A 27,503-nucleotide genomic window follows, 5' to 3' on the forward strand; every position below is an offset into this window, starting at 1 on the left:
ACAACTAATCTGTAGAGGATCTGCCTTTTAGACCTTCATCTCAAAGGTGTTTGGGGTCAAGCTTAAGCGTCTGGAGCTCTATACGTCGGAAGGATGTTAGTATGGGTGTGTTTATGTATGCATGGACTTATATTTATTTATGGACTTATATTTATTTTTTCATAACGATATACATTGGCTCTACATGGAAATACTAGATGCAGACATGCATAGAAAGCAGCAGATTCTTTAATTTTAACAGCTAGAAAGACAGCTTCTGTAACCTTTGTAATGAAGTTTACAGTGTATCTTTCTCCTCTAAAGGCTTTAAGGAAGCAAGATGCTAAAGCAGATGAAACAGAAGAACTCATGAAAAACAAACTTGTGAAATACGAAAGTGAAAAAAACCAAGTAAGACTTAATTTTTTCTTTTTTGTTTGGTTTTAAATGAGTGTGTAGTGTCATATGTTACAGTATATGCTTCCTTTTCAGAAAAACCAGCAGGACAAAACTTTCTTTACTCTCTAGGAATACAAGGTTTGGGTTTTTCTCTGCATCAGAGGCACTATGAATATAGCTATGCTAAACTTGTGTCTTTCTTCCAAAGCTCTTTAGTTGTAGTGTTTTACTTCTAATGACTCTTCTATCCTGCTAGGCAGACAGATTTATAGCTCGGGGATTATCCTTGATTTCTTTCTCTGATGTGTCTCTAAATTAATATAGAGTCTCCTGTTGCTTATTTGCAACAGCTCAAAGGTGAATCTTTTCTTCATCTCTGCAACTAACTGATGCTGGTTATTTTGTACCATAGTTATTATTAATTGCTCTTACTGAATATGTTGCCATATTGCTCTCTTCCTGTTCATAGAAAACAAGATTTCTTGTATTTCTGTTCTAGCAGGGTGGTAGGGCTGTTGTTATACCCCTTTATGCTAAACCTTTATGTAGTATTTTATGTTATGTTGCTCTCTTCATGCCCTAAATGCTGGTCTTGTTTACTTTGCCCATTTGCCAACCTCTCAACATCCTCTTTGAGATTGCTATCTCAACAATAACAATTTCTGCTGTCAAAATCTATATTTATTTCCATGTGGGTCTTTGAACTATTTGTGGTAGAACTCAGAAAATATTTTGTAGATTTTGCTTTCTTTTTTTTTTTCTAAATGGTCTTAAGTTTGATGACTATATCTGATTATCACAGTTATAATATTATGTTTTTAGGAAAACTGCTAATTTTATGCAATTCAGGGCACTTCAGTTTTTCAGTCATCTTGTTTCCAGAATAATTCAAATATATCATGTTGTGTAACACAGAAAAACTACAGATTTTACTAATTACCAGTTCTACCAATGCATGTCATCTTTAACACTTCTATGAATAAACTATGTAACAAACGTGACTTCAAATACTAAGTGTTCATTTTTAGTTTAAAAGTTTGTTTCAAGTCCAGAGACAATGTTTTTGAAACTTTGTTAAAATTTGCCTTTCATTATTTTACTTTTAACTCAGTAAAAATTTGCTTTTGTGCTTTTTTTTGTTCTGGATAACACAAATGACTTTGTATCTTCATGTGATACAGAATATTGTGCAAAAATTATGGACTACAAGTTAAATTCTCTTAATGTAATTTAAATGAATATAGTAGGGATTTTGTAGAAATGAAGTTTACTTTAAGATTTTGGACAAATAAAAATATTGTGTATATTATACCTCGCTTAAAAAGATACTTGTATAGATTAATTTGCATCAGAATTAAATAGTTAAAATACCTTTATATGCTATGATGCATATATTGCTTTTCTATCTTCATCATCCTCTGAAATGAAAGCTTGAGCAGGAATTGGAGCAGTCCCGGAAAAAGTTGAATGAATCTGAAGGCAGTAGAGAAGTTCTTTTGCATCAGGTAACTGCTTTGGTGTGGTAAAAATATCAAAGTTTTCGTTATTAGGTTGTATCAGAGTCTTTTTGCTTAATCTTCTTATTTTGTACTCTGCTAACATTGTTTTGTGTGGGGAAAGAAGGAGAGAGAGGTTTAAGTGTCTAAAACATGTGGACTGAGCTCTTGTTATACTTCTTCTGCTTTCCAAAGTTTTATGTATATATGCTCATATATGCTAATTATAGTAGTGGTAGCAATGGTACGTTTCAGTACATAAACACATTATTTGTAACTTCTTTTCATAGTGTGCTTTAGAAAAACTTCTGTATTAGTAATTATTGTTATGCAAAGTGCATGCTGTAATTGGTGAATTCGGATAAATCAATGACTTAGAAGTATTTGCTGTATTGCTGTATTTATAACCCGTGATAAAAATATATAAGCAAATATCTGGAAAACTATCTAAAGCATCCTCTAAACAGTAGCTATTGATGCACATATGATAAAACTTAGAATAGGAAGGGGGCAATTGGTATACTAATCTTTTAGCATTAGTTGTTTGACTTGTGTATCTCGCAGAAGTTTGAGTTGATTGTATTGCTGTTTTCACTTTAACTCAGTGTGCGTGGAATACAGGGTAATATGAATTAGAGGTATTTTTCTTCAATTCAATTTTAGCATATCATACTTTCTTTATTTTCCTGTACATGATGTCTTCTTTGTAACTGCTACCCTGTATATGATAGAAAGAAAAATGTAAAAAGCCTCACTGCATCTTAAGAATAAATACGTTCTATTTTTAAGGAGCACAATTTAAATAAAATATATTGTTTATTAAATTTGTGTAGCTATGTAAAAAGACAACTGTAGCATATACTGTGGTAGCATTTTGTTTGGTTTAGGGAAATCAATGTGCAACTGTGATAAACATAACAAATTAAAATGTTTCCTTTAATTTTGAAAAATCACTTTATGGCCTGTAATTAGGAAGTAGTTTGTCTTTTTTTGTTTAAGATCTGCAGTACTCTCAAGATTTATTTATAAATATTATTTTTGTGTAGTATTATTTCTTTTAGTGCTTAATAAAAATATGTTGTTTGCTCTTTCATTCTGTTTTTTATTAAACCTTTGATACTTGTACCTACATTTTTAGATTGAGGATCTTCGTTCCCAACTTCTGAGAGCAGAAGAAGACCGTGTGGAATTGCAACATCAAATTTCACAAGCTGCTATGCATCGCCAAAGCTACCAGGATGTACAAGATGATGACAGGAGAGTTAGAGCAGGTACAACTCATGTTTCACACTAGAAGTCTATAGTAAGACTGGACATTAACTTTGTCTTAGAATTGCAGTCTAATTCTTCTTTTGTTTCAGCAGAAGCAGTCACTTAATTCCTCAGATTTAAATTAATAAATATTGGCACCTGAATATTAACAGACAAATAGCAATGATGGTTAATTTAGGATAAAATATCTTGTGTTGCATGGTTAAAACAGATGAGGCAATTTCAGCAAACTGGATAGTGTTTTTACAGAAGAAAAGCATTTGTTTTATTTTTAATTAATGATTTTTCAGAAACCTTGCATTTCAGTCCTTTTGTAGTTTGAATTCTGCCATCTTGAAAATCATAGCACAAGTCATTTACTAGGTAGTTTATAAGGCTGAGGACTTTTTGGTAGAATTTCTAAGGAATAACATGTTCCTGAGTGGTTAAGAAAATTTTCCTGTTTGGTGTAGTCAGGGCTTCTGTTTGTAGTATGTTGGAGTTTTAAAGTTGGAATAATTTTATTTAGAAGAAAAATACCTTAAGCAATTTCAAGATATAATTGCACCTTAAATTACCACTTTAGCAACATCTTAACTTAATTGTTAGTTATCTATCTATATGTAAACTTTTGAAACATAATCAAAAAGGCATTAGAGAAAGTCTTTATCTTTCTCCTTATTAGCATGGAAATGCATTACTCATATGCATACAGGAATAGTGACTCCAATTCCAGTGTTTATGGGAATGTTTAATTGGTTTGGCTAATGACTTATTTTTATATATTCATACTTCAGCTACTGAATTATCTTGGTTTTAAAATAGGACTCTGACTCCTTGTTTTACAAATGTTATACAGAGCACTGGAAATTGGTTAGATCGTGTACGTGGCTGAGCTTCAAAAATGTAACACAAAATAATCATTTCAATTGTTTTTCTCCAATCAAGTTAATATTCTACTGAAAAGTCAATTTACTTGAAACAATACGCCTTTCATGTTAATGAGAGCATGTTTCAGTTTTCCCATTAACAATATAATAATAAATCAAGGTGGTTGTAAAAATATGAAGAAAATAAAAATGTACTGGAGCTATTAAGATGTATGCATATATTTATATAATTTTTGCATTTGTGTTTTATCTTATTGTGTTATTTTTGTTTCTTCAAAGATACATGGGAAGAAGACAAATGGAGATATGTTTTTTTTATGCCTCTAGTAGTTGTCTATGAATAAAGGCCTTTGAATTTCTGGTTGAAGGAATTTATAGCTTAGTCTTATCAAAAACTTTGATTTTACTTGTAGGGTTCAGGCATAAAATTCACAGATAATGTGATTTCCAGATCAGGAGGTATTGCTCTGGTGGAGTAAAATCTTGGCCTTGAATCTTATGGCCCAATTTCATTTGCATCACAACTTCCCCCTTTTTTTTTTTTTGTATCCCTTTTTTTTTTTTTTCAATTTTTGGGGGGTTTTGGGTGGTTTTGATTTTGCAGGGGGGGAAAGTGTGTGTGTTTGTGTGTGTGTGTGTGTGTGTGTGTGTGTGTGTGTGTGTGTGTGTGTGTAAGAGTGGAATACCCCTGTAAAATGACTGAAAAATACTGTCTCATTCAGTAAAAGGTTATGATACAGGTATAGCCATTTTTCAGATATTTTGGTCAAAATAAGTAGTTATAGAACAGTCTCAAGTAGAGAAGAAAATTGCCAAAGAGAAATAAGATAAAATTAATTTACCACAAATCAGTGTTTCTACTGACTCTGTTGTTCTGTTCTTGCTGTTTTACAGTAGCTGAAAGATACGAGAGAGAAAAGCAAGACCTGGAGAAACATATTTTGGAACTTAAAGCAAAGCTGAGTCATAATGCTGTAATGTCAGAGGTAGAAGAACTAAAGAGATGCATAGAGCGTAAGGACAAGGAGAAAGCACAGCTTGTAATGCACATACAGGTAAGTTTGGTTTTGTTGCTTTTTGTTTGGTGGTGGTTTGGGTTTTTTTGAAATAATTTTTCATCTGTTTAACATTAGATGATAGATTAGGGATTAATCTTTCAAACTAGAAGTTATTGCCATGGTCTTCTTTATTCTGTAAAAGTCATTTGAGTTTGCAGAGTTTTTTTCTCTTCCATCTTAATACCAAAAAAGGTATTTGCTATTGCCCATGATTTCATGGTTTGGATTACTTGTTTCCTACATGCAAAGAAAAGGTGATCTGATTCTATCAGCAGTTATCGTTAATAATGGGTTTTGGAATTACTTTTATAAGACTTACTTCCTTATTCCCCATTCCATCATGCTTCAGAACTAAAGTTTAACTTCAAAAACTGAGATACCTTGTTGTACAAGATAGTGTAGTAGAGTAACAAAAGGAGGTCTTATTTATGATAAGCAGTACTATTTAACATGATTCTCTGTGAAAAGAATAAAAGCAGCCTTTGGTACTGGAATTTTAGTTAGAAGACTTTTACCACAAAATTAGATCTAAGTAGACAGTAGCCTTTTTTTTTAAGATGGGAGATTTCTGTATTTTTTGATCTTGTCTAGATTTGTCATTGGTAGTAAGGTACCCAAACAGTAACTTCTCTCTCATGACTGTCAGAGAAATGAGGTTGTTTTCATAAATGTGTGTATTATTTCAGTATTCAAGGACTTAACATTTTATTGTGCTTGTATTGGGCATTCTATAAGCAAGGGGATTTGTAATTTGTATTTATTTTTCTAGTGAGGATACTTTGAACTGATGTCATATCACTTTGGAAATTCAAATGTAGGAATTTATTTTTTGGTGTTTTCATAGATTTACAGGACTATACTGTTCAGTTTACTTCTACTACTCTTCTACCTTGTCAAGTCCTGAGGTGATTTGAATGAAACCAGTATATCAAATTATATTTGGAAAAAGTTACAATCTCAAAATAAGTTCCTACATGCTTTATGAAGTTCAGTCATCAAATAGGTTTCAAAAGACCTTGAGTGCTTATATAGAGGGTAAAACAAGCAGAACTCATTTCCTGATGCCCATCAGCATTGGTATTATAGCTGGCCTATAAACTCCAGACTAACCCAAAACATTTTGTTTTTTTGTTTTGTGGGTCCTGAGAAATTCCAGTTGTTTTGGAGGCAGGAATTAACGGGATAAAAACCCACAGAAAACCAATTACTTTAAAATTCTGCTTGTAGAACATGCTTTCTTAAGAGTCAAAATGATTTTCTAATACTAATTTCCTGCTCTGAAAATACCCATGTGAGAGTGCTCAGTCGGGGTCGTTGTCATTGCTCTGAGTTAGAAATCTTTGACTTCCCTCATTTTCTCAGCAGAAAATACTTTGTTCTTCTTATCTGCTTCCCACTGCCTTTCTCCTACAGAGGCAGTAACAGGAAAATAGCTAGTGTGTTTTTCTTTTAATGAGACATCAAGGAGTGCAAGGATGTGAATTTCTAAACTTGTGTTCTAACAAAGCATTTTGTCAAGCCTGTTCTAACAGCTGCTCCTCTTAGATAGTCTGATTCCCAGTTGGAAGTGATCAGTCATGTTTGACTTGAGTGTAAATTATCTTTGTTTAGTGGGGAGGATCTAACTGCTCTTGCCTCTGATGTACATGTGATACTAGAAATTTCTTTTGATTTATTTAAATGTCATTGTTTTCAACGATTTGAGTTGTGTGTTGTTCATTTAGTTCCCAATAGCTGCCATAAAATCACAGTGTGATGTAAAAGGAGAGGATGAAAAGGTTAAAACACATTCTTAAACTCATGTTTAGAAGTGAGCTCAATCTTAAATCAATTTTTAAATTTCATAGATAAATGTTTTATTTCAGTTGTTGTTTATGTGAGCATGCTGCTATGAGATCTTGCAAATCATACAACTATCTTAAATACACTTTTCTTCATGAAACTATATAGATATGGGGCTGTTATGGCTGACTATTATGATCTAATTCTTATGACTAAGAAATAAATGAAGTGCACAAATTATCAAGATGGAATACCTTACTTTCTCCATGAGTGGTTTTAGACTCTTATACCTGGGAAATTGTTTGATTTACTGCCTCTTCGTTCTAATAAGGTCTTAGCAGTCTTATAGTATTGTCAAGTACAACATAACATCAGACAGTCAGTTTGTTAAAATATTTCAAAATTTCTAAGGGAAAATTATTGATATGTTTAGATAATATTAGAATTGTTCAGGAATATAAGTCTTTCAGTCTTATGAATATTGATTTGTATTCTTATTAAAATTCATTTTGTGACTTTCCTTCTACAGATGAAACTGTTAGCCAATTATTGTCATTATTTCAGCCAATTAAAATTTCTGAAAATCAGCGAGTAACGCTTTTCTAAGTTTAAAGAGATTCTTACAAAATAGGAGAAATCAGTAGTTCTGCAGACCAGCCTATATTGCCATGTAAATGTTCAAATACTGAAATTGTGCTGCAGATAGATTTAAAATGTACAGATGCTATTTACTTTGATAAACTTTCTCTCTAAAATCACGTAATCAACTTGGAGGGGGGGAAGATAGTTTTGATGTATCTTGTATTTACATACAATGTTATCTATCAGAAAGATTAGCAGTTCAAGCTTTGGAAAAATACAGAGAAGGCATCACTTAAAGAAATTGATTTTGTGCAACATACTTTTTACTGAATTAATATACTTTTTGACTGATTGAATGTATCTCTTTGATTATTCAATTCACAGAATTTATGCTTGCATGAAAAATCTAAGTCCTCTGGATTAGTGGTTCCTAGTGGTTAGGTACATTATTTTGGGCAAGAGATGCAGATCAGATTGTGATAATAAATTAGTATCTGGGGTCTGTATTTTAGAAATAATTGTTAGAGAATAATTAGGTTCAATAATTAATTGTTGAAAACATTCCCAATGACAGTAGTATGATTCCATAGCATTAGAATCTGGTGGCTGTGCTGCTGAGGAACAAGGCAGAAAAAAGGAATGAGGGAGAAAAAGGCATATAGATCCACTTTAGGTGGCTGATCCAATTAGTGTGGTGGGATGATATGTGACTTTCTATATTCCTACCAGTATAGAATGTTTGCACATAGCTGTGATATGAGGCACTAGTTCTGTAAACTGTAGCAAATGAGTAGTCCTCACTTGCATTTTAAATGTTCACATTTTAAGGAATTTTATACTGAATACTCCATGTGCTGAGTTTTTTATACCTAGGATGAATTTTGTTTTGTAGCTTGTAGTGATTTTAATTTTAAATTGAGTGTCAAAAATACAGGGCAAGAGTATGATATGAGTACTCAAACTAGGGACTAGAAGTCCAAACTGCAGGAGTTTCTGGAATGGTAGTAGTCACATGTTTAGTGCCTGGTAGTGATTAGTTTACACTTCAGATAAATAACTAGTCTATAACTGGAAAAAGTTGTCCTCTTTCTCTGCCTCCAGTTTCTTATGAAAGTTGAAAACTAGATTACTCACTGGGATGTTGGATCTGTAGAAAATGAGATGTGCAACTTTTTACTTGGGGCAAATGTTGCATCTGTTTCTGAGTTTGTTATTCACTTCTGTGTCAACCCTAACCAGAGCCTCTCAATTGAATTATTGTCTGTGGTGGTGTTGTAGTCTGAAGGCTCATACAAACTTTGTAATCGGTTTTGAAAATAATATTTACATTTAGATCTCTGGGGTATTAATATGCTGTACCCCCAGGATTTAGTAGCTAATCTTAATGACATTTTTTAACTGTTCCACAAAAATAATTATCTCTTATAAAAATCTTCAGATATTAAAGCCAGGAGGAGAGTATTTGATGTTATATTGGGGGTGAATGAGTTGACATGAATATTCTAATACCTTCCCTTGGTTTTCTTAGCAGTGGAACTATGAAAATAATATTAATCAGGTTAGAAAAACTGAGACCCAGAATCGTCTTGTGTGAAGACTGAATAGAGATAATATACCAAAATCAAATTTTTTCTGCAGCAGTCACAATGCAAAGTATGCTAACAACTGCTGTATATATACACAATATATTTTACCAGCAAAATGTCCAGAGTATCCTGGGTTGCTTCTGTCAGGAGAACCTCTATCCATACTGTTGTAATGTATGTCACATAATGGGAGCCCCCGGTGGTCTAGGGGAAAAGACACTGCACTGTCACTGCAGGGACCCGGGTTCGATTCCCGGTCGGGGCCCCTCCCCGGGCAGATGGAGCTCGTTAGCCCTGTAAGGCAATCCATCTACATCCTGAGGACCTCGCTGCCACCGTCCAAGCGTGCTTGGCCTCGGCAGATGAACCTCAGGATTAAAGGGTGGGCTCAGTTCCGCGCACACTGTGTCTCACCTAAAAAATCCAATGCGCAGGCTGGAAGGTGGAAAGACCTTCCCCGGTTCTTCGTTCGCGAAGAGACTGGCCATGTCACATAATATTGTTATACTTCTGTTGTATCTAGAGAAGCTCACTGAGTTCTCTATATGACTAACCTTGAGCCACAGGAGACACTGAATACTCCTTGGAGTCCCAAGTGTTTAATCTATAAGGACAGCATTTGTCATCTGTATAGAATTTTTTTGGAATCACAGGTGCTTAGTAATTTGCCACGTGGAAGAGAAACTCAAATGTTCAAGGAATGTAGTTTTTCTCTTTTTTTCTAATGGGTGCAATCTACTGAAATTGCTTGTCCTTTCTCTTAGGTTATCTCAGTTTTGTTAACTATAGTAACAATTGAGAAAGAGAAAATTGGATCAATATTAAAACAAACAAACAAAAGGCTCCAACAAACAACTCCAAAACACCCTATATCTCTGTATTCTTGTCTTGTAGAAATTCTTAAAATATTTACATTCTGAATTGCTTAGAAGGGTAATTCCAAGATAGGAGTGTGAAAATTAAGTTATATTCTGCAGGGTCTAAAGTAAGCATCACTGCCAAATTCTCCTGCCATAGTAAAAGCGCAGCCTGCAGGGCTCAGGGCACAGCTCTACTGAGGGGAACCACCGTCAATATGTGCACAGACCTGATTGTGACACTGAGCTCATTGTCCAAACTTCAGTAATACAGAACTGAAAGGGATATCTTCAGATTCATTCCACTGGACATAGGCCTGCTCGCAACTTTAAGCACAAAGTTTAAAAATGTTCTCAAAACAAAGATGGAGACTGAGATCTTTGATAATTCCAATTTCTTTAGCACTGACACAGCTCTAGGCACTGTAAATCTACTGAGACCTGAGAGCTGGATTAAGGTGGTAAGGACTGATGTTTCTCGTTGACCAGTTCCTTCAAATCCCACAGCTCTGGAGGCTGAGAGCAAGCTTACATTTGTTGTGATAGGTTTTTAATTTATTTGTCATTTAGTGCTATGTACTTTCTCTTCTCCTTGCTATGACATCCTAATGAAGGGCAGCTCCTTTCTGACAGGTAACACAGTATTTCACCCTTAATGCAACCTCCCAAACAACCCAACAAAGAAAAAAAAGAAAACCCTGTGGGGCAGCATTTGATTTTAATACCACAGTGAGTTCCTCACAGTCCCTGACCCAGTGTCTATCTGAGTTTCATCCTGTGCTGAACTTGTATTCAGTACTGCTCTGGCCACGGCTGCAATGGAATGTGCATACAAACAGCTTGGCAAAAGAAGCAGTCTAGCTATGTGTCTTACAGTAATGATAACATTTTATGATGTCTTGTCTGCATGCATTTTTATTTCACTTTACAACTGAGAATCTGAGTTGCTGAAAGGAAAATGAGGACTAAAAGGTTGAAGGGAAACTGAGAATTTGAACTCTGGCAGATGTCTGTATACAAATGATATAACACATGATGGGGAAACAGAGTTACCTACTTACTCCAGGTGTTATTCCAAAATTCAAGACTGACCATATATGCGTCCATAGTAGGATGCAGATATAAGCATTTTGTGCAAGATACTTTGTTATTTTAAGAGAAAATGGGTACCTTTCTAGACTGAAGGTCTTAACAAACTTAAAAGAGTCAGCACATAGCATTTACTTCTTTAAAATTTTATATATTAAATCTAATGTTTTTTGAAAATACACTAAAATTGAAAATGATACTATGCATTAGCTTAATTAACAGGGTTTTTTTAGTTGTAAAGATTGTTTAGAAAGAAATTAAAAGCTGAAGTTTATAAGGTCATCATTATGAAATGAAACTGCAATGTCATACTTTCACAGCACACCACTGCCAAGTATAATGTCCCAATCACAACAGCAATTTCCTTAACTATTTCTTACTAACAAATCAATCTTAATTCTCATAAGGTCAAAATTAGGGACTAAAAATATATAGTATGCTTAATGGAGTTTTATGTGTTGTATTAACTACTTACTGATTGCTGATAATACAATTCCACAAAATCCAGTAATCAGTCATTTTCTGAGTAGTGTTTGTCTGAAAGGGATATCATATTTAGCAAGGTATGGTCTACTGACCCAATCGTTAAATGAAAAGAATGTGCTTTAAAATGATTCTAATGATTTTCATTGTTGTAAAGGGTTGCTTCAAATCAACCACAAGGTTGATTTGCAGGCAGGTAATGACAAATAGTGAGGCAATCACTTGTCTATAACTGTTCTGTTAGAAATGTTACTTTGAAAACTGTAAACAATCAGTTATCCTGCTTTTTTTTGGCCTTTTTTTTTTCTTTCTTTTCACAACGTGCCTAGAAACTGGGATTGTGTGTTGAGGCATGACCATAATCTCTGGGTTTTGTAGACACCTAAACTCTGTACATAGACAGTAAGTTTGAAGTATGCTCTTAAAGATAAGAATGTGGAGGCCCTCTGTTTCTCTATCCTCTTGCTTTGCAGAGAAGGCTGCATGAAATTTTGACTTGCTACGCTGCTGATTTCAACTGTTGGGTCTGTGCTGGCTTGACTTTTCTAAGGAAAGTGCAAACTATTTGCTAAGATCAATTGTATTTACACATATTGTAAAAATAAAACAGTAAAACATTTATATTGGTACATCTGTGTCAAAGTTAATTTTTCCTCCTTATGCAAGTAGCTCATATTGATAAATTAGTTGTGCTTCACAGTAAATAACTAAAACAAATGTTCCTCTTTTTTTATTATACTGTAAATCAATAAATTGGAGATTGATGTGCTTCTACAAAATGACATGAATGTTTACAGTTAATTGAACATTGTTTTCTGTGTTTAAGCTTAGATTCATTTCAGTAAACAGTCTGCGGGGGCTGTACTTCTACTAATGAACTGTATTCTCTGAGGAAATGATATATAAATAACTATTTTTTAATGATGCAGAACTGAGCAGTACATCAGTTTAGACTGATATCCTCTATGGTGCCTCCAGAAAGACATGAAATGGGAAGTGATAATGTTATTTATAATCATGATTGAAGAAATGATGCCCCATTTTAGAAAATCTGTGGAAGGGTAAATGTAATATCTGACTGTATTTTATCAGGCTGTTTCTAACTTCTACTACACCTAATTTACATCTTTATCTTTAAAGAAGTATTATAATCTCTATTTTCATTGGAAATTAAGGTTGTTTTTTTTGGTTAATTGTTTTGTCTTATGAATCAAGATTTTTTACAAGGTTAGACCTGGTAATTTTGCCTGATGAGCTCAAAAATGCAGTTTAAATAACGATGAAGCAGAATACACGTGGGTTTTTTCTAATGTATAGAACTGTAAATCTAAAGAGTCTTTCCTCTTTTATTTTACCACCTGTGTAACATTTACTCCCAACTATTCCATAAATGTTTACCTATTGTTTTGTTTACCTATCTGTATCTAAGTTGTGTCTTAGAGTAGGAATGTTCCTTTAGATAAGCAAGTGATTGTCCAGTGGATAATCCTACTTCTGCTTTGCATCATGGGTACAGGTAGCAAGATGGATGAATTGTTCTTGGTTGTAACATCAGTCCCTTCCTGTCTGTATTTTCTGACCACAATCTGTCACATGGAAGAGTGCACGTGGAGTTGTCTTTTCAGCATAGCAAATACCATCCTGAAGAGATTGGTGCAATTTACTGCCTCTCAGGAGGTGATGGCCTGGCTTGGAAATAAATACAAACCCAACCAAGTAATCAAGAGTGAGCCCCAACCAACAAAGCCAAGTTGCCCTTCCTTCCCCAACCTCGTGGAAGGATCTTTGTCTAGATAGTTATTCTCTATGCATCTGTAAAGTTGCTTATTCTTTTCTAGGCAAAGTACTTTTCCCTTGTCCATTCTGAGTTGCAACCTGTTTATTTTAGTCTGCATCTGCAATTTTATTCAGTCATTCTGAAATCTAAACCTCTTCTCTAAAGTATTCAGTCTCTTGAAGCTTGATAATATTTTCCACAACAGATCAGGTCCATCAAATTCATCTGTGTCATTAATGAAAATACTGAATGGTATGAAAGCAGTCTAAATAAGCTCAAAATACAGAATACCAATATGAATTTCTGCATGATGATCTTACTACAGTACAGTTTTACTAGTGTAGCTTCAATAGCTGATTTCTGAAAATGTCCTTGCAGAAGGTTTATGAAGAATATTTTCCCTGAGTTAATTATGAGTCTTGAGAAATGTGATTTGAGAAAGACTTCACTTGTTATTTTTAAAATGAATAGCAAACATTTTTGCACTTTGTTCTAGAAACACCTACCAAGCATCTGGATTCTCTTTATATTCAGTGCTTTTGAGTACACCCTTATTCAGCACGTTGCTTTCATAAAAGCAACCAGCATAAAACTGGGTAACAACTAGCTCATATACCATGGGTTACTTTGGGTGTGATGAATCCTATTGTTTCCTTGCCAATTTTCTTTTATCCTCTTGTCTGTTTACGTTCATCTCCTTATATTTTAATCTTTGGTTTATTTCTTATTTGTGTATTGTGTAACATATGGCCAATGACTCCATCTAAAACCTATAATACAGAAAAATAACAAAAAAAACAGAAGAAGAACAAATGCAGGAAGGACAGAGTAATTATGTATTTTACTTTGTCTTGAAATTCTTCACTGTTGCAGAGGGGGAGATTCTCTGGGCTAATTGGGCTTTCCTTGATAGTCAAGCAGATCTTTTATGCTATTCATATTTTAGATAGAAATGTGATTTAACGTTGCTGTATGTTGTTTGATAAGGTTTCATACTGCATATCTTTGGAGTAAGAATGTTCGTATTTTTTATGTTGATTCCAGGTGTTAACATCTGACCTGGAAAACAGGGAGAAGCAGCAGGAAAAAATGCTGGAACAACTGAAGGAGATACAGAATTGCTACAAGGCTTGTGAAAATAGATGTAGACAAACTGAACTCCAGTCTTCTGAGTTAGCTCAACAAGTTGAAGAAAGCACCAAAGAAGCAGAACGGTGTCTCACTGAATTCAAGCACTCAGAGGCACTCAGGCTGGAGACTGAGAAAAAAAGAGAAGATTTGAAGGTGAGAGCACAGGAAGCCATCCGCCAGTGGAAGCTGAAATGTAAGAAACTGAGTCGTGAGATGGAAAAACAAAATGAAACTATCAATGACCTGATGGAAAAGAATAGTCAGGTAAGATTGGTTGATTTTTTGGGTTTTTTTTGTACCCTTTCCATTTGTTTTAGAAATGAAGTTAAGGAGTTTATTTATGCAAACTGTGAGTTAAACTGCTTTCTGCCTGGAGTTCTGGACCAAATTTTTTGGTAAACTGGAAGACAACTAATAGATGGCAATATTTTTTAGCTATTATGGAATTCCACATTCTCTTCTTTTTCTGGTATTTATTCCAGTCTCTTCACTTAATCAAAGATTTCTTCTTGTAAAGAAGAAAATTTCTCTATGAATGCTGCTCTTACTTTTTCTTTTTGGGTATTGATTAACATAGGTTAGCTTATTTTTTAGTTAATTTTTGAGGACATAATGTGATGTTATTTTTTTAAAAAACTTGGAATCCTACTATGTAATGATCCTCATTCAATTTATGCTTTATCTCATGTTATGAACAGTGGTAAGATCTTTGAAAGAAGGTGTTGACTTTCACCATGTGTGTCAGATTGCTAACAGACCTTAATGCTGTGTGACCTTTGGCACAACTAGAGCACTTTTAGTTCTTTTCTGTATTTAAGCTCTGCTCAGACTCTAGGCTTAGTAACGACATCTTTTATTGCCAGTAAAGACTACAGGTTCTGAAATATTATAAGGACTGCAACTCAGTTTGAATTTTATATTTGAAGACAGAAAAGTAGATTTTTTTTTGTTTGAGAAAGTGCAGAGATTTTTTAGCAAAATGGAGATTTTAGCCAAAAAAGGCACCTAACCTGCATTTGGGATGAGCATGCTAACACCTACCATGCAGTTCCAAGGTTTTTCCATTGATCTGGTTAGAGGCTCTGTTCCTTATATTTTTGTAACTTTTTTTTTCCTCTCTTCATGTGTATTAGGTTTCAACCTCTTTATTTTTCAGAACTTGTTATTTGAAAAGTCATCCTGTTAAAATTGATCTTGTCACATTTCTGAGCCTTTAATTTGCCGTTGTTCAGTATGGTAAACCACTTATTCATCTCTTTTTCCTCCTATAAAGTTTCTCATGAAAATAATATGTGTGGGGGTTTTTTTGTTTGTTTTTGACTTAGAGGAATTCCTTGATTTGTTCAGCTCCTGACACTGCTTTAAAGACAAGCACTCACATCAATGCTAATGCTGATCATTCTGTCTTGGAATAGTAGCAGAAACCATCATTCTGTTGGCAATGAGTCTGTGAGTCTTGTATTTTCCAGTGGCTGGGTCAAAAGTTTGCTCCTATAGTGGCTAGTACAGTGCTAAGCTCCATGATGTGAGCTTTTATCTTAACTCACATGCTCTGCTGGTGCAGTTTATCATATTGTATGGCTTTTGTTTTTATAGCACTTCCCTCACCTCTTTTCATGTATTTTCTCATGGCATTCATACAATTTATTTTACTAAATCTGATGGGCTCGAGATGTCTTCATCCTCTGCTTTGTCCTGCTCCAAGATTGATGTTTTCAAGTGCAGTATTGGATATCTGTATTATTCCTCTGTTGTTTCTGATCCAGTAACCTATTTGGAGGCTTGTACATGAATGTACAAGCATGGTCAAAGCATAGGAGAAGCCACAATGGGGCTAGTATTGAGTTGAAATTAATAAACTCTAGCAGATCTAAACTGTGATTCCTGAGGTTGCTATTTGTCTCCTGGATTGCCTATCATATTCCTTACTTTTTATTATTATTTACTCTGTTGATGCTTCAACAATTCATTCCATAGTAATCTTGTTGTATTTGTTGGCCTGAACGCTTGTTTGGGTAAATAAGGTTTGCAAACATTTAAGAAGCTGGTCATCTCTTGCCTAGGAAAATGGAGGTTTGAAGGAAAGGAAGAAAACATGAACCATTTAGAAATCATATGTGTCTATCAAATGGAAAAATAAGAGACAAAAAATAGAAGCAAGTTATGAATAAGTAGCAGTAGATCTCCAAAAGGTTCTGAAATCACTGTTCATGTAAATGCATAGACAGGTCTTTGTGGTGGCACTTGATAGTGCTGTCCATATTGAAATTTCCTTTGTTACATAAGACTCCTTGACGTGAAGTTTACCACTTCTTATATAACAAATGCATTCAAATGCTAAATGCAGTCACTTTGTTTTAAACTCCATTTAAGAAATGCTGTCTGTATTAGTTCTTATTTTTAAAGTCATCACCATTTTGCCAACAAATTTGAGGTAACTGTCACTGGTGAATAAAGTTTCTTTATTTGAGGATATGTAATGTAAAATGAACTGTGTGCCATTGTGGAGGTTACAAACAATATTTCATGTTCTCATTACAAATCTGTAAACAGTTTCCATATGAGGATATAATCAATCTAGGTGCAGCATTTATTATACGCTTCAGGGAACTAGATGAACATAATTTAGGGAGCTTTGAAATATACAGACAACTAGCAGCCGAGATAACATTCTGTAAAAATAAGTAATAAAGAAAAAGAAGAAATGGCAGTCTGTCGTCTTTGATTTCTATAAGAGGAGTCCAAAGGGTTGATGGCAAATTTTCAAAGTTGAGTTGCAATCATAGCTTGCAATTTTATGAGATATTCAAAATATTTGCAGACAGTGGGTGGGCTATAGAAAGATGGGTTAGGTTTCATTCTTTTGGGGTTACTGGGATAATTTGGATAAAGTTTTGCCCATGTGATTGGCCTTGATATTGGTTGACAGTGGAGTTTCTAACATCTTGTGTCTTTTGGAAGGTACTTTCTTTTAAGTATGGAATGTAGAAAACATACTTACACTCAAAGCAAGTTACTTACAGGTTTTTATTTTGAAATGTTACTGGGTTTTGTTTTTGTTTGTTTTTGTTGTGGTTTTTTTGTAGCCAAATCTTTCAATTAGAATTACAGTTTTAGGATGGTCTTTTTGTCTGGTTGGTTTTTTTTCAAAAAAAATAGCATGATGGTCATGATCCCATGTCCTCAATTTATTATTTTTGCATTTTGCTGTGCATTTCTTATTTTTGATGTGATTGAGAATTGTTTTATTATTTTTAACCTTCACACTTTTAACCTGAATTGCCTTTTTATTCTTGATTATTTAAAGTAATTTTGCTATATCCATAAGAAATGGGCAATGATTGTAGATTTAGTGGAAACACTTAGTAAAATTCAGTATAGAATTTATTAGACCAGTTTAAATAATCCAGTTGTTTGTGATGTATCGGAACAGAATGCCCAAACAGGTTGCAGGGTTGCTCTCACTGGAGAAATTCAAGAACTGTCTGGACTCAATCCTGTACAATGTGCTCTAGGATGACCCTGCTTGAGCAGGGAGGTTGGACCAGATGACCCGCCGTGGTCCCTTCCAACCTTACCCATTCCGTGATTCTGTGGTATTTGTAACATAAAATATATCAGTGTTGGAAAGAACACCCAAACCCTTAAGCTCCTTAGGAAAACAGTAGGATTTTTATTACATTTGACTGATTTTTATTTTGGAGATGACAGCTTCATTTCTTGGCTTTGATGCATGAGTGAACCAAGCTTTAACTGCTATTAATTAATCTACTGATTAATTCATCAACTGTAGTTTAAAAAATAAGTTAAATTTGGTATACTTCATATGTAATATTTTAGAAAGTAAACAAAATAAATCAGCATATGGAATGGACCTATACGTAAGATGTATGTGTCCAATAGTCCTTCCTGTATTCTGCTGTGTTACTGTAATACCTCATTTCCTCCATCTTGATAATTAGAGGAATCAGTAAAGAAACTCTTCTTAGTCTGCAAAGAGAGAGTGTGAGAAGCAGGGAATTACCAAAACTATCCCTACTTACAAGGCTAGATAATTTAAACACAAGTACAAGTTTGAGATCACACATGTCCTGTGTCTAAATTTAAAGAAACGCTGAATACATTTGAACTAAGTTCATAGCAAGCAAAATTTTGTATTTTCACAGAACAAAGTATGTTAATTGTTCTTCAGACATTCCTAGTGTCTAATTATTCCTTAGATATTCCTAATGTCTAAGGGCTTGTGTCCAGCAATTATCTTTAATGACTTTAGTTCACAATGGTTTTCTTTTTCTTATTTCCTAGGCCCTCAAAGAAAAGGATGATCTCAGAAGTCAGCTTCTCTCAGCTATACACCAAATAGAAAACCTCCGGAAAGAGCTTAATGATGTGCTTACAAAGAGAGCCCAGCAGGAAGAACTCCTCCATTGTAAAGAGGTAAAGCTGAATGAAATGAAGTCACATGAAGTATCTCTTGAAGAAGAGATCAAAGAAGTTCAAGGTACTGTAAAAAAATTGGAGAATGAGTTGAAAAAGCAAGTCTTTCTACAAAATCAAATGCAAGCTGAGAAGGAACACTTGAAGACGGAACTTGCGACTATTAACTTGATCCATAAAAAAGACCAAGAACGACTCTTAGAAATGCAAGCAGATGTAAAAAATTTAAGCTCTGTACGTGTGGAACTAACAAACAAAATAGCAGAAGAGGAGAAAGTCAAAAAGGAATTACTTAAGAGCCTCTCAGATCTCCAGAAACAGCAGGAATCTAAGCATGAAGAGGTGACTTCCGTTAACAGGCAGCTGAAGATGGAAAGAGAAGTTCACCAACAGGAATTGGCAGATCTTAGATCAGAGTTACAAAATGTCAAAATCAAACATGAACAAAGTATTCAAGAACTCATGAAACTCCTTAAACAAGAAAAGGAGGATGCAGAGGCTCAAATTAGAATGCTAAAGGTACTTATTGCCCCCCACCTTCATACACACCCACATACCCCTACCAATGAATGATGAAGATAATAAAATATGGGCTTTAAAGCACTTAACACACATTTTATTTCAGGCCATCATAAAAGCTTAAAGTTCAGGGTAAAAAACATTACAGTATCAGTTTTAGGTCAAAATCTTAGGTCAACAGTAGTGAAATAGTCTGTGATCACAATAGAAGGAAATATATGAGGCTGTGATGTTTTAATATGGCAGTCAGGTGAAGTGTCAGGTGACTGAGAAAAAAGGGAAACGTACCCATTTTTAGAAAGGATAGAAAGGAGGACCCTGTCACTCTCACCTCTGTGTCTGGGAAAATCATGGAACAGGTCCTTCTAGAATCTATGCACATGGAAGATAGAGTCATGATTTGGGACAGCCAGCATGGTTTCACCAAGGGCAATTCCTGCCTGACCAACCCCGTGGCCTTCTATGATTGAGTGACTTCGTCAGTGCACAGGGGAAGGGCTGCAGATGTCATTTATCTGGACTTCTGTAAAGCCTTTGACATGGTCCCCCAATTCTAAGGCTCGATAAGCATGCAGGTAACCCCAGGCACCAGTTTTAAAGAAAATTTATATTTACATTCGAACACTGCAGTACAGCTGGCTGACAAGGCAAAGGTGGAAACCTGTTTTGGTGCTTTTATAACAACACCTTTTGCATGTACAATAAAAGCCCAGGCTGAATTCTTCTCCTGGGCTTTATGGCCAGCCTGGCAAGCCTGCAGGGGCCTCCAGGCATGTCTGTGAGAATTTTATCACTTGTAGCAAGGGAATTACCTTTTAGCAGACAAATAACGAGAACATCATAGCACCTACCTGAGGATGAATTCCTTCCCACATAAAAGCTTTTCTCTGGGAGCAGAAGTTTCCTTGAATGTGTGCTAAGCTCTCCCTCCTTGATTTTTCTTCCAAAGGTCTTCTACACCTACAAACACATCCTTCTCTCTAAATTGGAGAGAGATGGATTCAGTGGGTGGACTGTTGGATGGATAAAGAATTGGCTGAATGGTTGCATCCAGAGAGCAGTGGTCAGTGGCTCAGAGTCCCAACTGACATCAGTGACAAGTGGTGTCTTGTCTGTATTTGGACCAGTGCTATTAAATATCTTTATTAATGACATAGGCGAAGGAACCAAATGCATCCTCAATAAATTTGCATATGTCACCAAGCTGAGTGGTGAAGGATGGGATACAATCCAGAGGGACCTGAACAAGCTCAAAATGTGGGCCCATGGGAACCTCCTGAGGTTTAACAAGACCAAGTGCAAGGTGCAGCACCTGGTCAGGGCAGCCCCTGGTATCAATACAGGCTGGGGGATGAACAGATCAAGAGCAGCACTCCTGAGAAGGACTTGGGGGTGTTGGTGGGTGAGAGGCTGGACATGACCCAGCAATGTGTACTTGCAGCCCAGAAAGCCGATTGTGTCCTGTGCTGCATCAAAAGTAGTGTAGCAAGCAGGCCAAGGGGGTGACTGCCCCTCTACTGTGCTCTTGTAAGATCCCACTTGGAGTGCTGCATACACCTGTGGGTGCCTGGCACAGGAGGGGCAAGGACTTATTGGCACAAGTCCAGAGGAGGGTCACCAACTTCATTAGAGGGGTGGAGCACCTCTCTTGTTATGAAGTCTGATAGAATTGGGCCTAGGAAAGAGAAAGCTTTGGCGTGCCCTAATTGCAGCCTTCCAGTACCTGAAATGAGCCACAAGAAAGATGGAGAGGCACTTTTTACAAGGGCATGTAGTGAAAGGACAAGGGAAAATGGCTTCAAACTGAAAGAGAGTAGGTTTAGATTAGATATTAGGAAAAAATTCTTTAGTGGGACTCTGTTGAGGCACTGGAACAGGTAACCCAGAGAAGTTTTGGATGCTCTATCCCTGGAAGTGTTCAAGGCCAGGTTGGATGGAGCTCTGAGCAATATGGTCTATGGAAGGTGTCCCTGCCCACGGTAGGGGATTTGGAAGTAGATGATTGTTAATGTCCCTTTCAACCCCATTCTATGATTCTATGATGTTTAAATTGCATGATGCAGAAATACTGTCATTATATCTGGAAATACTTTCAGAATGTGAATAGTAATGACATGTAACACTTGTTAAGTTTAATTTTAATAGTTCTTTCTATTTCAAAAAGTTTTACAATTACCTGTATCTGTACAATTTCTCAGAGAAGTGTTTTTATAGTAAATGACGAAATATAGCATTTTATTAATGAAGAAGCAAACTAATGTCTTTAGTTTGTATCATTTGCTTCTGATATAAAGCTATTGCTTTGGAAAGAAAACAAGCATTTTAGTGGCTTTAAGTGCTCTGAATAAAATTGAAAAGTTAAGTTGAAGTGTTCTAAACTGCGCAGTTTACTGTCAACAGCTGTGTAAGTTATACATGGCACTTCTATTGAAGCAGTTTTGATTACATGGTTAAATATATATATAGATATTTATAATAATAGTATTAAATTTTATAGTTATTTTAATGGAGGTGTTTGTTTTCCAGGTAAGTTGTAAATTACCAGCATATCATGAGTGCACTTCTGAAGAACTGTAAACATAATTTTCACCTTAGTCCCATTAAATTACAAATTTGCTAATGTCAAAATTCTATCAATTAAACCATAAAAAAACTATAAAATCCTTAGTCAAAGCTTAAGTAATTCATGATCTACTTCATCATAAGTAATGCAAGCATTTTTTTCCTTTATATTCTCACAAATACACTTGTTAAAAATGCAACTTTTCTACATATTTTGCAGTTCTGAATTGACATAACTTAGAAAGGATATTTAGTTATTTAATATAACATTCATGACATGTTATATTAAGAATTGACAATAATTCTTAAGCAGTTGGTAATAAAGAAACCATTGAATTAAGATAGCAATAAAAAGAAAACTAGATGATTGTCAGTGGAAAGATCATTAAAACCAAATATTTTGATAACAGTGTTTAAAATAGATGACTTAATTTTTCATATGTAGAGTGTTATTTAAATGATCTGTTGAAATATGTGTTTTGTCTTTGACAATGACTCTGAAATTAAGAGGGTACATTTGACAGGGGAGAGAGGAAAGTGTATTTTGGGTGCTAGAAAAAAAATGGGTTGATTGTGACTGTTCTTCTATGAAATGGCAAATCTTACAGTGAGGACCTTGATATTTTACTGATTGTTGAACCTAAACAGAATATGAAAAAAATTAACTTCCTTATTTCATTTACAGTGCCATGACTTTCCCAGAATCCTAAATCTACATTTATTTTTTTAAGAGCAGAGGGTTTGAGAGAGGTGAATTTTCTAACATGTTAGGGTAGGCAACTTCTTTTGAAGTATACAAAATGATAATGCACAAGATTCTCTTGATTGAGAGAATCAAGACTGTAAGTAAAACAACAAAAAAATTATATCCATCTGTAGGAAGATCTAATGAGAACATATCCTGCAGGTGATTTGGTTACTTTTTGTCTGAACTCATCATTACATGGCAATTGTATTTCAATTTTATGGACATACTTTTCTTCGAAATAAGGGTAGACTTAAATGCATTTTTTCTTTCTTTTTTCTATGTATTTAAATGTTGTGGAGTTAGGGTAGAGTTTAGGGAAATCCAGCAGGTTGCGTTTTTTTTAACCTATTATCCTGTGGGTTTTTTAAGGCTGGTGTAAGTTTTTGTGCCCAGCAGCCAATTGTCTTTTACAGTAATAATCTTGTCCTTATGCCTCAGCCTCATCCAACCTTTGTAACTTTTTTTGGAAAGGAATATACATTACCTTATACAAAGATAGTTCAAGCTTTAAAAAAAAGGGTCAGTTGGGAGAGACTTGAGGAGTAAATAGAAATGTAAAATATTTGTAGGACTCAAAGCCTTAAACTTAAAGAGGATGCATTTATGAGTTACTTTCAGGAAATCAAAGTATAGAACCCTATGTTTAGAGGACTAACTGCTGCATAGGTTGTAAAAAGAGGTGACTTTTGATCCTTACTGTTCTTCCCTCTCTTGTCTCCTCTGGATTCTGCCTCACTTTTACTTGGTTTTCTGTAGTGCTGCACTGGATTGAAAAAATTATAGTTAGTTAAGTACTTTTTGGGGTAGTAGAGAAGGTACCATAAGAATAATATATGATGCAATAGAACTGGAGAAGAACATAGAATTTTGTGTGAGATGTCAGTGTTGAAAAGGATCTTACTGTTTCATTACTGAGGTTCTGGTACTTTAGCTTTTAATTCTGTTTCTACTAGAACATCCTAAATGATTTTCAACCAATGCCTCTATGATGTCTTATTTATTTTTTAAAATGATAGGTAAACTAGACATAGTGAAGTGGTTTGCTTAGTGGTCCTGAATCTATCTCCTAATTTTACAACATATGCTTTAAAAATACCCTTGTTTTCTTAGAATGATGACATGTAAAATATTTTAATGCCTGACTGTATTAAGTATCTGAGGTATTAATTTTTAAGGTTATATAGAGATGCGTACCTATACTTAATAAAATTCTGTATATGTATTTCTTTTTGAATTGTTTTCCATACATTTTCTAAGTGTGTAGTTTTAATTTTCCTGAAGATTATCAGATGTGGAAATTGGATTCAATAAAGGTCAGTTAAATTATGGTCACATCCACCTTGTTTATACTGAAAATTACTAAAATTTAACTTTGTCCATTGTGTCTCAGAGATAATACAAGTGAGGAATTTTGTTCTTGGATTGTCTCCATCTGCATTGAAAAGTTGATTTTGTAAGCATATTCACAGAAAATATTTTGGGCACTGCAGGCTTGTCTTTGTGGCCATAAGTCTTTACAGACCTTGAATGTCAAAGTTCTTTCTTGAATTTTCCTTAGGAAGAGTTTTTGTACTCTGTTAGCTTCAGCATCTAAATTAACTCATAAAGCCTCTCTCCTTACCCTTCTTCCTCAGAGGAGTTCTGTTTATAGTGTAATTGGGAAATGGAATTTTTGCTTTTCCTCGGAAAGGAAATTATTTCCCAGGTTTGTTAGTGTGTGTAACTGCATCCCACAACTCATCTAATATGAAATTAGCTTTGAGTAATATGCATGTTAATTTGCTTCTTTGTTTTGTGGTGGGGGATTTTTTTGTAGTGTTTTTCTTTTTACTTCAATTTATTTTCTAGATATTCTAGACAATTTCTCAAGCCTGTCATTTTCAGTCAGTTATCTTTTGTACTGGAAACAAATATACTTTATTCACTCACTCTTAGGGCTTACAAGGTCCTTAAATGTTTTCTTTATTTTTCTCTGCTGTTTTTTAATGAATAGCATTAAACCTGCACAAAAATAGCATTAAACCAACACAATTTTAGAAATGAAAAATACTAAATCTTCACAGTTGTTTCCTTGCAGATATAAATTTAGTATTAGTTCCTGAAATAAAATGATGGTTTTAGACTTTCTGACTCCAAAGTATTTCCGTAATGGAAAAGTTGCATAAATACTAGGCTTGTCAAGGTGATGTAAGCTGATGAGTGTAGCAGAGTTGAAATGCAGAATCTGAGACTTCTGTTTACTGCTTTTAAGACACTATATGGTTTTACAACTCTATGATACATATTTTCCATGTTCAGATAAGTGTTTGCACTTAATGTAACTTAAATGTAAAAAATTAAATTGAGTTATCATTCAGTAATAGTCTTCCACTGATTTAAAACTTTAGAATCTGGGTGTGTTTTAAAGATAACCCATAGAGTGTCTTTGTAATCTGTTTTCCCTTTACTATCAGATGGAACTTTTGGAAGAGAAAAACATAGTCAAGACTCAGTGTCGACAACTGGAGAAGATAAAAGTTGAGTGTGATAAATTGACAGAAGAATTAACCCAAAATGAAGAAGAAAATATAAAACTAAAACGGAAATGTGAGTTTGTAAAGCAAGAACTGGAGAAAAAGGTGAAGTTAACTGGTTTTAACCTTTGGTCTCTCTGCTGATAAATACCTAAAATAAGCGATGGATTATAGAAATAGATGGTAAATTTAAATTTTAAAAAATACATGTATGTATTAAAGAATATACCCAGTCAAAGTGTAGTACACAATTTCAGTATAAGTGAAAGAAGACAAAACTGCTTTGGCTGGGTTATGAACTGTATCCTCCAAAGATTCACTAATACTATTTAGGACTTGAAATATAAATCCTGTTCCTGCCTGATCTCTGATATAGGTAACTAACAAATGTTTAACCAACCACTTCTTGTTTTCTTCACTTTTTCTTAAAGATGCAGTGCAGTTATAATTAATTTAGAGCTAATTTGAAGTAAGTAAGCAATGGAACCACAGTAAAAGAAATTTTAATGTTGGAGTGGAGGATTTTTGGTTTTTTGAAGTATGGAGATAGGAAAATCTTAAACCTGGTATTTCTTTAGCTTATTAAACTAATAGGAAGTGGTTTAAAAGCTCAACTTATCAGACTAATAAAAAAAAGTACCTCAAATGAAAATTCAAAATATGTTTTTTCTAGGTTGGCATTCTAGTGCTAGAATATCTGTTATTCAGGAAATATGTTTGTAAGAGCGTACATAGACTTCTGTAGTCAGTTGTGAACTAGCTCCAACCTTACCTAATGTTGGGAAGATACAGTTTTTAGACAAAGTTTTTACCTCTGAGTTGAAAAATTGAAAAAGAATGGAGTAGCTTTTGAGCACACAATCCTATTATCTCATCCTTTGAAGGTAAATGCAGATGGAGAGTTCTACTTGATTACATCAATTGGTTAACTTAAGAAAATATTTACTGTTGTGGTTTTCTTTCTGGTATTTTTGTATTAATTAAATGAAAAAATCGAACTGCTTATCAGGTATATGTTTTTCACTTTTGTAGGTCACCTATATTAAAAACACTTATTTTGCCAGTAGAAGTAACACCTACACATAAATATGTATATACAGCCTCCTGAAAGGAGGTAGCAAGGAGGGTATTGGTCTCTTCTCCCAAGTACCAAGTGATAGGACAAGAGGAAATAGCCTCAAGATGTGCCAGAGGAGGTTTAGATTGGACATTAGGAAAAATTTATTCACACATTGGAGGAGGATTCCCAGGGAAGTGGTTGCGTCACCAAACCTGGAGGTATTTAAAAGATGTAGATGTGATACTCAGCGGTGGTTGACTTGGCAATGCAGCGTTTGCAGTGAACTAAATGAGCTTAGAGTTCTTTTCCAACCTAAATGATTCCATGATCCCAGATGTATCCCAGTCACAGAATCTGTATGTTAGACATACCTAGCTCCATGCTGGTGTCTCATAAGAGCAGACTGTGATGATTTCCAAAAAATACACTTTAAACAGTTGTACCTTGTTATTGTGAAGGTACACAATTAATAAATTTTCATAATTAATTATTCTTGCTCTTCTCACCATTCTCTATGCACTTGCATATACTGAAATATTCCTGTTAAAGTGTTTGCCCTTCGCTGCATTACATCCTCCTGATCTCTGCAGTTTCAATTTCACTTTTTCTCACAAGATAAGAGTTTTTTTTTAATATTAATTACAATGCATAATTCAATGTTTTGTATAATCTGCCAGAAGTTTTGTTCAGTTTTACATTGTGGCTCTATCACAGATATAAAAGAAGTGTGAATCTGAATTTTAAAAACATAGTCAATGAACTTTCTGACATCAGATAACTTAAAATGCTTTCCTTAGTGCTACTCACTGTCCTATGAGATATTCTTTGAGTAGTTTTCCTTTGAGAGCACACTGACTGCCAATAAAATTTACCTTCAGGGATCTCTTTTTTCTGGTGATAGAGATTAGATGCTTGTAACTGGTTCATGGCAAAAGATAAGAAGTATTTGTTATGGGCTCTCTTTCTACTTGTGAGAAGGAGATTTGTAATAGAATGTCTATTTTTGACTTTGAAAATAAGCTTTTTGATTGTTGAGTTTGGATTTGGTAGCAGTTTCTTCATAACTGATTTACAGGAGAATAGGGAGAATCAAGAGAGGAAGTTATTACTGCTGTTAGAAGGTATTGTTTTTCCATGGCAAGCAATTGACCTTTGCATGAGTGAGTATATTGTGATTATAAGATTGAAAGATATATTGCTAATTATGCGTGTTATGTTACTAATGCAGTAATTTCTCTTTGTTTTGTTCTTTCTTTTTCACTCCAGGAAAAACAGATCAGCAATGAGGAAGATCATTTGAGAAA

At 34.6% G+C, this 27,503-nt stretch overlaps 1 protein-coding gene across 1 annotated transcript in view; it reads left to right on the forward strand.

Moving 5' to 3' along the window:
• CEP128 (centrosomal protein 128) overlaps positions 1–27,503 on the forward strand; it is a gene marked incomplete at its 3' end in the record, with an annotated part of 59,816 nt that overhangs the window by 28,204 nt on the left and 4,109 nt on the right. Inside the window, exons 10-16 of the mRNA XM_027904359.1 lie at positions 304–390; positions 1,809–1,883; positions 3,013–3,145; positions 4,910–5,070; positions 14,274–14,624; positions 18,666–19,316; positions 25,080–25,244. Coding sequence (XP_027760160.1) covers positions 304–390; positions 1,809–1,883; positions 3,013–3,145; positions 4,910–5,070; positions 14,274–14,624; positions 18,666–19,316; positions 25,080–25,244 — 1,623 coding nt within the window. The remainder of the gene's footprint in view (positions 1–303; positions 391–1,808; positions 1,884–3,012; positions 3,146–4,909; positions 5,071–14,273; positions 14,625–18,665; positions 19,317–25,079; positions 25,245–27,503) is intronic.

Source organism: Empidonax traillii, unplaced genomic scaffold (assembly GCF_003031625.1).
Source record: "Empidonax traillii isolate 1590-97213 ecotype Southwest subspecies unplaced genomic scaffold, ASM303162v1 scaffold1046:size245406, whole genome shotgun sequence".
NCBI lineage: Eukaryota > Metazoa > Chordata > Aves > Passeriformes > Tyrannidae > Empidonax > Empidonax traillii.